The following is an 11,960-nucleotide window of genomic DNA, read 5'->3' as shown; positions in this document are numbered from 1 at the left end:
CCGCTCCGGGGACGCCGGGCGGCAGTGGTGGTGGGGGTGTCCTCCCAGCCGAGCGCTCGGCTGCGGGTTTCGTGGCACGCTCGGGGTGGGTACCCAGGCGCCTCAGATGGACACTGCACCGCAGGAAGACCTCAGGATATTTGCAGCAGAACTCCTTATAGTAGGGAAAAGGGTTGGGTCTAGAAACTGAAGCTTGGGGATTATCGTCTATTTACTTTTCTACTCTGTTTTGGATGTGTAGACCCGGGCACTGGGCCACCAACTGAGCTTCTGGTCCCAGAACTCCTCCTCGTCTGAAAAAATCATCTTCGCGAAAATGAACATTGATTTTTATTAGGATCTTTACGTAGAATCATGCGTGAATTACCAATTTTCAAAATGTGGAATATGGTATGGAATCAGAGAATCTCAGAACTACATGGGACGTAATGGATCGTGTACTGTAATCTATTTAAGCGTGTCTCAAACTCTTTGTGGTAAAGGACCTGTTTTGTTTTTCCAAGCTATCCCAGATGGGTACTTTTGGAATATAAAATAAAAATAAATTACTAGAATAATGAAATAAAAAGCAAAAGGCATACAAAATACAAGCCCCAGTTCTTTTTTTTGTTTTGTTTGTTTTTATTATTCGATTCATCAGATGTAAGAGTACTCTGCCAAACTGCTTGCTCTAGGTTTCTGGGTTTATGGTGGACTGGTAACAGTGAAACCATCACCAGGGCGAGTCCACACTAAGCAGTACTGCACACTGTGTATCAAACTCTACAGAACATATTTTACTTCATAGCCTCTTTCAAAGTTTTAGTTATTTATGAAGAGGAATGATCTCTGAAAGATATGAGACAGATTATTTGCATTGGCTTTTGAATATCCTAGAGGTTTTGATTAATTTGGTATCAACTGGTTTGGTATCTTTTTTAAAAAAAACTAATATATTTTTATTAATTACCTGATTCCCTTCAAAACCTTTCTTCCTTGTATTTTCTACCTACCTATTCTTTGATCTTCTCTCCATTTGACCATTGTTTTCTAATATTTTTATGAAGAATAAAAACTCAGTTCACTCTTTCCTCCAGTAAGATTGTTGAAATTTTTATTGATAACATGTTGCTTTGGGTGGTTCCATCCTAGTCTCTGTTATGAAGACTGAGTCTGTATTCTGGTTGTTCATAGTTTTTTGTATGCCTGGGTGGTCTTGAGACAGATCATATTTGGATTTAGAAAGGATTTCTGTGTATCAAACAAGACAACTTTGTAACAACAACAATAAAGAATCCCCAATTCTCGACTAATGTGACAACATAAAATCCCATTCCCTGGTGTGTTTGGACATGCCAGAGACCAAGATGCTTTTCTTCCAATAAACTGTCAATTAATATGTGAGAGGCCTAGGTAAATAAGCTTCTGTTGGGTATACCTCAACAGACAGGCACCCACACCACACACACCCTTCTGCTGTGTCCCTGTGCCCCATCATTTCTCCAAAAAGGGTATAAGGGCATAAAGAGGAAGGGTAACAAAGCCCACACCAGTGCTATCTTCACAGAGAGAAGGATCGATCAGTAGCATATTTCTTTAATCATTGTTATTTACAATTTATCATCTGACAGACTTACAGAGAATAAATAAAGAAAAGACAATATACAATGGGTATCTCATTTCTTTTTCTAATACAGAGAAATTTTATGCATTCTATTTGGGGATGACTAGGATAGTTTTAAGCAGAAATTAAATCAGTTTGCTATTTACCCCTTGACAAAACACATCATCCTCCAAAGCCTGCAGAAAAAAGTCCAGATGTTTCCTCCTTGTAGGAAGAATGCACCACACATTGCTCCAGAAACTCAGTCCTCAGAAAAAGAAACCAGACAATGGGGTAGAAGAACAGGGCATCATGGATAGTACAGGACATAACATGAATGGGCTGGATTACAAACTCCTGGTGTGTTGCAGGAACCCTCTCAACTTTCAATTCTTTCCAAGCCTCTTTTCAAGAAAACAGGTTTTCACTGAAAGTGATCACCTTATCCCTTTGTGCCTTCCCTTGAGACCCTTTGCACATTCTTTCTTTACATGCAGTTGTGAATGTGGGTCAGCATAGGCTAGCTTAGGACTCTCATCTTTTTCCTCTGGAAGCCCGTAAAATTGTTGACAAGGTGTCTGCAGGAGAAACTAAAAAGCTTGTTTCAACTGAGCTGACTTTGGGGCCAGAGTCTCTCCCTGCTCTTGGTGGGGGTACCCAGTAGAGAACTACCTTGCATTTCTGTCTAAACACCTCAAAGAATAAGGCATTTCCATAGATCAACTTTATCATCAATAAATATACACATGAAGGATGTGCTACACCAGGTACAAGTCTAGGCACTTTTTCCTCTTTCCTCATTTGAAAATAAATCCTCTACATTACAGCAAAGCAATTCACTCTAAATTCACTCCAGTTATGCTGAATGACAAGTTTCTGCTTCTATCTTTTATTCATTAAAAAAAAAAAAACATTCAGCAAGTACTTATCGTGTGCTCACTGTGTGTTAGGAATGTTACAGGACATGGGGTATGTAGAGGTGAACACCGGTATAATCTTGTGACCCTTAAACAGGACAACTTAAAAATACCATCACGAAACTCAAAGCTGTAATCCACAAAAACAGTTTCAACACCCCACCCCCACCCCCAGGCCCCTCCCCAAGCTTCGAGCCAGGTTGCTACTGTGACTGTGTTTAATTTGGTCCAATGTGATTGTTAGTCCACTTAAAAACATGTTTAGGCAAATGAAACGTCTCTACTATTCTAAAAATAGTGTTTTATTACACATTAGGGGTCTATACCATCGTCCTCTATTCCTTCCACAAGCCATCCTTGGCGCCATTAACTAAGCGCCACCGAGCTCTTGACCAGAATCCTGGTTTATTCTAAAGTCCTCTCCTTGCCACCAGACAAACCCTAATCACTCGCAGGAACTTCAGAAAGCATCTGTAATTTTCTCTTATACCCTCGTCTCTAGCCAGTGGGTATGTCTTACTGTCCTTTGTGTTGCCTGGTTTTTCTAAGCTGTTCTTGAATTGTTTCAGATGCCAGACAGCCAAACTAGTCAGAAAGTGTGAAAACAGTCTAAGCAGGATATTGCTTACTGATAAAAGAGCAGATTAATTCGTTATATGCTCTTTAGGATTTTGTAGAATTGATCCAAATAATGCCTTTCCTGAGGCATCCAAGCGAGGCCAGGTTACAAATCAGCAAGGGTTAAAAGTATCCAGAAATGAAATGTGTCCACGTGAAGAGCTGGTGAAATCTGAGTAAGGTCTGTAGTTTAGTTAATAGTATTAAACCAATGTCAATTTTCTGGTTTTGAAAATGGACTGTGGTTACATAAGATGTTATCAATGGGAAAGCCTGGTGTTAGGGGAAGGCCACTCTGTACTATTTTTGTTAACTCCTTGTGAGTCTTAAAGTATTTCAAAATAATAAGTTGGGGGAAAAAAAAAAGGATACAGCAACTAAACAATTACCCACCATGTCTGCCACCAAGCAATGCAGCTAATTGTAGCAGAGAACACAAAATGCCAGAAATCCAATCACCATTAATGATTCCAGTCTCCTTCCATCTCAGTTTAGCACTCCAAGACATTTACCAAGTGGAAGACGTTCATCTGTTTCTGAAAAAGTGTTAAATTTCAATTCAGAAGGAAGTTCCCTCAGAGATCTGGATCTGCATCCTCCAGAAACATTTAGGGCCCTACCATGTGCACTGCCAGAGGTCAGAGGTCTTCCTGAAAAGACTAAGATGTCAAATTCCAGGTCTATAGACTCATTTTACGATCACAGACTTAATAGCTATATACTGAGAGTAATCTAAGCCTCGACTGTCATTGTCTTCATTTGATGTAGTTTTGGGCAAAACAGATGCTGTTCTGTTTTAGACTATCTCCTCGGAACATCTTCACAATCTCCTTCCCCCTTTCAGATACTCGCCTTTCTTCTGTTCTCCTTTACTCAAAACATACGGCTTAGCCCCACATTATGGTTTTCTTGTGGGAAGTCTGGATGGGACTAGAAAAGCACATGGTTCCAACATGGCACGCACCTCTCTGTGCAGATACCGAACAAGATTCAGTCTCGTCTAACTTAAGCCTGTTGTTCCAACACTTCCTTGTGGCCTTTCTGGGCACAGCAATGATGAGCATCGTTTGAAATGGATTTCATAACCAGAAGTAAAGAAGGGAACACAAAACTTCGTGGACTACCGTAAGTCCTCCATCTCCTGGTCTTCATTTCCAAAGCAGCACTTGGAAAGCCAAGTCTAGGTCAGACAAAGAGTTGCTTTCTTCTCACCACCGTTAAACCCCAGTACTCGATATGGTCGAGAAGACACAGGTGCTGAAACTGCCTCCGTCTCCCACTTCTTCTGAGATGAAAAGCTTTTTCCCTGCTGGTTGTTTATGTGTTTTTATATTCACAATGGGCTTCCCCTTTCTCAAAACTCCGAAAAGCTCCCTTCCACGTCATACTCTGCACCTGACTTTTCATTTTTTTAATAGACATGTTTATAATCTCTATCACCTGGAATGTCTTCTTTCTCCATATCCATTCAGCTTTGATCTTCAAGACACTTACTTTTTCCGTCCTCACTTAGCTCTCTCTTCAGAGAGATCTGCTTTTGTGCTTCAGAGTGGATTCCCCACAGGATCCCCGTGCCTCCCCTACTTGCCCTAACCTGCTCCGCCCTTCTCACACTCCCTCCGTTACCCCTTAGTATGCAGACTTCTTTCTAAACCCCCACCTGCCTCCCGTCCAGTCATAGCACATTCTCTTACTCACTCTTTACTCCACTTCCATGCAATGCTCTTTGCTACACAGTCTTGTACACTTGCAAGCCATCTTTCCATAGCATTAGAACCACATTTGCCCCAGGAATGTCTCTTCCTACTCCAGATCTCTTCTGAGCACATGTGTTTGGAACAGCGCATCAGGATTTGGACTTTGCAGTCAGCACATTAACCAGCAAGAGTATAAATTGAAATCTGACTACCCCAAACTACCATCTGGACATAAAATACGTCATGCAGATCACGAAGAGGATAACTTACTAGAAAGGTGACAGGGCCTCACAGGTTCTCATCGCTTTTCCTGGCTCCTTCTCTACACAATTTCTAGCATCACTTGTCTCAGTTAGATTCCAGAGACATTAAAATTCTACATACTCAACCTTCATCACGCACTCGGTCGGCTCTCTTAGATGTGTGTTGCTAAACTCAGTGGGGATGGCTAAGGTAGAAGTGAAACCCGTGTCTGTAGGATGAGTCTCGGCGCCAGAGGATGGAGCCCTCCTCACCTCAGGAAAGGAGACGTGTACGTGACAATACATATTTGCCAGCCACCCGAAATAAATTACTGTTCTGACTCGAGGCCAGGAAAATCCAGATGTACTAAATACATTGTAAATGTGAGATTTTTTTTTAAGGGATCATGACATGCAGTGTATGGAGGCAGAATTGTAAAAAAAGAAGTAAGTGGAGGATGTTAGGCAAAGGAAGGACGAATTATATTACGTATCTCCTCTTGCCCCATAGGAAGTCACGGCCTGGTCTGGATATAGATGGAGGATGGAGGATGCCAGAGACTTGTGGATAAATGAGAAGAGGCTGTAGGTCCTGACTTCAAATCTGTTTAATTTTAGTGGAGTGTATTGACTGATTTCATGTGTCAACTTGCTGGGACGTATGATGCCCAGATTAAATATGATTTCTGGGTGTGTCTCTGAGGGTGTTTCTGGATGGGGTTAGCATTTGAATTGGTGGACTGAGTAAAGTCAACTGCCCTCTCCAGTAGGAGTGGGCATCATCAAATCCAATGAGAGCCTGAATAGAAGGGAAAAAAAAAAAAAAAGGAAGGGGGAATTCGCCCCCTCTGCCTGACTGCTTGATCAAGGTGACACATTAGCCTTCTCCTGCCTGCAACTGGCCCTCTGGGTCTCAGAACACCACCACCAGCAGCTTCCCTGTGTCTCCAGCCTGCAGATGGTGGATTGTGGGACATCTCAGCCTCCATAATTATGTAAGCCAATTCCTTATAATAAATCATAAATATATATATATATATTCTATTGGTTCGGTTTCTCTGGAGAACTCTGAATAATATGTGAAGTTAACATTGATCTTGAGCATGTAGAATGTGTGGCAGGTCACAAGGTATAAAAGAACATTTATCCCTGCATTTATCAAGTGAGATAATGTACGTGGAAACACATGGTAAACTTTAAAGCACTGAACAAGGGGCAGGTGTTAGTATTACTATTCTAGTGACCTTCCCATGCAATCTCTTTTGCTGGCCACAATTTTCAGAGCAGGACACGACCGGATAACTGAGTCTGCATCCATGGTAGATCTAGTTACCCTGTGAGCACTGAACATATCAGAACAGGAAGAGACTTCAAGATCATCTCATCCGATTTGCTCACTTGACTGATAAGGAAACAAAAGTCCAAAGAAGCAAAGTGACTTGTCCAAGACGATACACTTGGCTTGAGGCAGAAATAGCTCCCAAACTGATGCCCTCTAGAAAGTGCAGTCCTGGGAGACCAGATCAGAGTCACAGGACAACTATAGGGAAAGGGCATTTGCTAGGGGAAGGAAGACGACCCACGACATGAATCTTGGGGGTTGGGGATTTGTGCTGTGGCCTGGGGCAGCCCTGAAGGCCAGACAGAGGGAACCACCAAAGCTCCTGAGAGATTGTATGGAAGGTGGGCTGGGTGAAGGCCAAAGAAGCAGACCCAAGGGGGCAAGACTATTTCCTTTAAGTCTGAGAAGCTTATTCTGTAATCCTTTCTTGTTTCTGCTCAACGGGAATTGAGGGTTCCCTTCTTGAGTTTCATACCGAATCTTAGGATTTGTGGAGTGTGAAAGCTTGGAATCTGTTCTAAGTGCACTCATTAGACAGTGTTATCAGTGTCTGTGGATTCTGAAGTTAGAGTCTCATGCTTTCTTTTCTGCTGGTCAAACCAGCTCCAAGGAAGAGGGAACGCTAAGCAGTAGTAGCGAGCAGCTCCTCCACCACGCTCTACCTGCGCCTCTTAAGGACTCTTAGGGTGGAAGGATAAACAGTATCATCTCCCATGAGTCTACATCTGTGTTTGAAGGCCTACATCTTCCTTGCCTAGTTCTTCAGCCTATATCTGAACCTCTTCAGTGACAAAGGACTCCCCACCTCTGGAGGCCACTCTTTCATGCTTGTATGTTCTGCCTCTGGCTGTGTTTTCCCTGATAAGGAATGGACATCAATCTCTCTGTAACCTCCCTTCGTCAGTCCCAGGTCAACCTTTCAAGAACGCTCAGAATACATTCCCTATTGTGGCCCTCAGATATTTATGCCTGAGAAATTAAATGCCCAGTTCACAGGGCCCATAGGGGATTCATCCACTAAAAGAGCTGGAAGATTTAGAGGACAGAAACCAAAGGACCTAAGATCAAGACATCAAAACAACAGTTTTTACTGATTCAAAATCAGGCTCTCACTAAAACACACACACAATAATGTCTGAACAAGGTAAGAGGAGGGCCCTCTGCAGAAATGAGCAGCGCACCTGTTACCTGTCCTCCGTAAGGCCTCTTCTGCTGCATCCATTCTCCGTTCAAGAACACGTCCATGCACGAGGTACTTTTTTTTTTTTTTCAAATGACAATTCCTGTTCATACGACCCTGCAGTCGATGCTCTTTTCCTACATACATTCTCTGAATTTCCCATGCATATAGACCTCAACCCTGATCCCTGCCCATGAATGAACAAAACACCCATCCCAGAAGCTGGAGTTTTTCAAGCATGGAGCATCTACTTTGCCAGGAGAGGAAGACACAGCGTTTCAGACATGTCTAGAGGACAAATTAGGAAGCAAAACCATCTGCGATTACCGAATACCATTTCATCAGATTCTCCACACTTAACAAGTGTTTTCCCTCAGCCTGATCACATGTTTCCTAAGACATTAGTACTCTTCAAGTTTTTCTTTCTGAAACCATTTTTTAAAAGGCGACATGGAAAAAAATATTGTATAATTTGCACATTTATAAACACAAGCACATTTAACCTTTATAAATTATCTAAATTATCTAGCCTTTGTTATCCAACACTTTTGGTATATCAAGTAAAATTCTTTACTAGATCTGCCCTAGGCTTTTTTTTTTTCTTTTTTAGTTCTTTAATGTAAAAAAAAAAAATGTATATATGTGTCGGGGATAGAGAGTGAGGGAGTGGAGTGGAGGGAGACGAGGGACAGAGAGAGAGAAAAGCAAACAGGCCTCTGTCTCTCAGGTCCATTCAATGTCCAGAAGGAGTGGCTTAGGTGCAGGTGAGTGGTAGGTCTTGTGAGGAGGACCTGGGCCGTCAGAATGTCGCCAGGCACTGACAGCGTCACTCATCCCCTTGCTGAAGAAGCAGAAGGTGGATTTCCTGGAATGAAGGACGGTGCTTGGTATCTCTTCTCCAGCAGCTGAGCATCAACTTATACACAGAGTCAGGGCAAATGGCAGGCTGGGGGAGGTAAGTCTTCGGAAACAAAAATAAATTAAAAAAAAGAGAGAGAGAATTTTAAGAAGGGGGTGAGAAAGAAGAGTCGTTGCATCACAGTTTGATTTGCCTACTTCCCCACTTGGACTCGAAAACTGAAATGAGCGTGGTGTCTATTCTATTCCTTGTCACAAGAGCTCTAATCACATCAGTTCCTTTCCCAACTGCTTTGTCTTTTCTAGTTCTCTGGAGCAGAATTTCCTGATGGGCTATTCCGGGGTCCCTACTATCATGCAAAAAAGATAAAGAAAAGAAAAAGAAAAAGACAGAAAGAAACTGAAGCACAAAGGCAGCTTAGACTGGACAGCAAGTGATTGGAACACCAAATCCTCCATTTATGGCTCACTCATGATGAGGCTGATCTTGGCTGGGCCAGTCGTGGCAGGGGCAGAAAGTATGTTAGTTGCCTCGGCTCCTTTACTGGGGTTCCTTTACTGGGATAAAATCTTAGCCAGCTACAGAAACCAAGATGCAGGTTGTGTCCATGTAGCTCCTGACCATAATGTTCTCTGCCCTCCCTCTCCCCTGTGTTGGCCCCAGGTAGAGGAGATTGTATTTCTTCTTTACATTATTCACCAACATCTGTGTTTTCACCCTCCTTCCAGCCCTGCCCTGAATTCTAGCCTAGAGCTGGATTTGGCTCTACTCCCAGAGTGCCACTTACTGACTTCTTCCTCCAGCGAGATGCTACTTTTTTGACCCCAGGTCATCTTCTGCTTGCCTGTAATCCATTCCTGTCAACTCTTTACCTGTGTTTTTGAATACCTTGGTATACTGACATATTCCTGAGCCAAACCTAAATTTCTCAGGCTCTTTGAACCATGGGTCCAACATCTGCAGCTGTCTTGCCTTCTCCCACACCAACATCAGCTTATATCATGCATCATAGGAACATATGGTAGTTCTAGTTTAAATTTTTTTGAGGAACTGCCACACTATTTTCCATAGTGGCTGTACCAATTTACATTCCCACCAACAGTGCACAGAGGGTTCCCTTTTCTCTTCCTCGCCAATACTTGTTATTTCTTGTCTTCGTCCTAATAGCCGTTCTAACAGGTGTGAGCTAATGATATCTCATTGTGGTTTTGATTTGCATTTCCCTGATGGTTAGTGATGTTGAGCACCTTTTCATGTACCTGTTGGTCATCTGTATGTCTTTGGAAAGTCAGTTCCTCTGCTCATTTTTAATTGGGTTGTTTGGTTTCTTGCTATTGGGTTGTATGTGTTCTTTATATATTTTGGATATTAACCCTTATCAGAGAAAATGTAAATATTGTCTCTAGTTTAGTAGGTTGACTTTTCATTTTGTTGATGGTCTCCTTTGCTGTTTGGAAGCTTTTTAGTTTGATGCAGTCCCACTTGTTTATTTTTGCTTTTGTTTCCTTTGTTTGTGTGTCAAACCCAGAAAATCATAACCGAGACCAACGTTAAGGAGCTTGCCATCATCGACTCTTAATTAACGAGTAAAAAGGCAAATAATTGTGACTTCTATTGGAATATTTGATAAGATCTGACAAGCTTTAACTCAGTATGTTATAAATGACTATGGTTATAAAATACCAAGAATTTAAAAGAAAACATTACTAATATAAATAAGGTTACAGGATAATGGGCACTCTTTAATACTATTGGTGAAACTTAAAACTGTTAAGCCCTTTGTGGGATGTTTGTAAGGTATCTTTAGAATAAATGTATCTGTTTTGAGGCAATAAAATTGAAATAATAAATAAATAATTTGCCTTTTACAAAACTGTATAATAACTCAAGTTATATTTCATAATAATTCTTATCTATAGAGAATTCCATCTTTAATAACATTAAAACAAACTTTTAAAACTGTATTTAATTTTTAATTATTTAATTCCATTTAGACCATGAGCTTTCAAGGAAACTGCTATCTGGGAATTCTTCAGTTCGTAAAAACAAACTGGAAACAAAAATGTCAAATACATTTTTTAATTATTGAAATTATTGTTGTAGACTTCCAAGCATTTTCAATTGAATGCAAAGGATTTAAGATTTGATTAAGCGATGAGGCTTAAGTATAAGATTCCTGCTAGAATTCATGTCACTGAAAATTTTTCTTCTGCATTATCTTTTCTAGGTTCAACATGTTGGTGACCTTGACTGTGCCATCTGAAAACAAATTAGATCACATGTGTACAGTCTAGTGACCAGAGAAACCATCTAATAGCTGATAGTGTTGAGAAATTACTGTTCCTATATATTCCATGTCAGACTTCTAAAATTTCAATACTGAAATTTTAATAATAAAATTTAACATAATTAAATTTTGCAAATTGTAATAAAATACAAATTTAATAAATTATGTTTAGTAAGTTCATATGTTAAATAAGTTTTTATCAAAAATTCAAACTCATGCTTGCAGATGAGAAGCTTCTAACTTAGCACATAGTGGGAGTATTTGGCTTTAGCATTGGTTTTAATCAAATATTTGACTTTACCACTCAACCATTTAGCAGTTGGTCAAAATAAATTTGGTTCACTATTAGTTTTTAGTAAAGGTGAATATGGTGAACACTTTTAAACTGAATATTTAAAAATAAATAAGAAAAATTAAATCTCAGAGATTATTAGATATTAAAATATCCATTAAATGATAAAACTATTTTATTGTGAAATTGAATAGCGTAATATTTGAATAATTAATATCTAACGTCTTAATGCTAAGCAAAAAGCTATTTAGTATCAATTACAATATTTGTAATACAAAGTATATTGTGGGAAAAAAGTAGGGGGAAGCATGCCTTTCTTGGCTGAATATTTAGTGGTACAATTTTGCCTGATACAAATTTTTTTCCATGTGGGATTTCAGCCACTGAATAATCAGATGAGGGAAACTTAACAGGTTTACAATAGTCCTTCCTTTGCCTGTAATTCCAGGATAGAATCGTTGTTATGATGAATAAAATTACATTTCCTAGTTGAACCTTTAATTGGCCATGAGACTTCTAATAGGCCATCCAGGGGGCCATGATGTACTAGTCCAGGAGAAAAACATTTTTCCTTGGTCTACTCGCTTATCTCCTGCATACAGGAGTACATTTACCCTTTGTCCTGGTGAGAAAGCAAGTACCTCATAGCCAAGATGGAAAATTTAGATCTTCTGCTACCAAAATATCTAGAGTACCAAGATAAAGTTAAATTCCAGGACCCTCCCTCCTATTTTTAACCTGCATATTGTGCTATCTCTAGTCACTCCCTTATCTTTTGCTTGCTTTGATCTGTTTAAGCCACAGAGGATCCACTTTTAGCTTTCTGCAAGAGCCTTCTTCCTCTCCCCAGCTGTTATTATTTCCTGCCCGAGCTGCCACACTCCGAGTGTGTGCTGTGGCCAGGCCACTCTGGGGACGCGGTGCTCCAGCCACCTGCAAGATTT

General features: G+C 40.6%; 1 protein-coding gene across 7 annotated transcripts in view; it reads right to left on the bottom strand.

Annotated features, from left to right (window-relative positions):
- Positions 1–1,558: 1,558 nt before the first annotated feature.
- Positions 1,559–11,960, bottom strand: part of DDR2 (discoidin domain receptor tyrosine kinase 2) — a 133,557-nt gene continuing 123,155 nt past the window's right edge. For all 7 annotated transcript variants that reach the window (XM_045515837.2, XM_010953779.3, XM_074349726.1 and 4 more), the window contains one exon: positions 1,559–8,539. In XM_045515837.2, the coding sequence (XP_045371793.1) occupies positions 8,405–8,539 (135 nt within the window). In that variant the 3' untranslated portion in view covers positions 1,559–8,404. The remainder of the gene's footprint in view (positions 8,540–11,960) is intronic.

Source organism: Camelus bactrianus, chromosome 21 (genome assembly GCF_048773025.1).
Source record: "Camelus bactrianus isolate YW-2024 breed Bactrian camel chromosome 21, ASM4877302v1, whole genome shotgun sequence".
Lineage (NCBI taxonomy): Eukaryota > Metazoa > Chordata > Mammalia > Artiodactyla > Camelidae > Camelus > Camelus bactrianus.
This window is presented reverse-complemented; position numbering and strand designations above follow the sequence as displayed.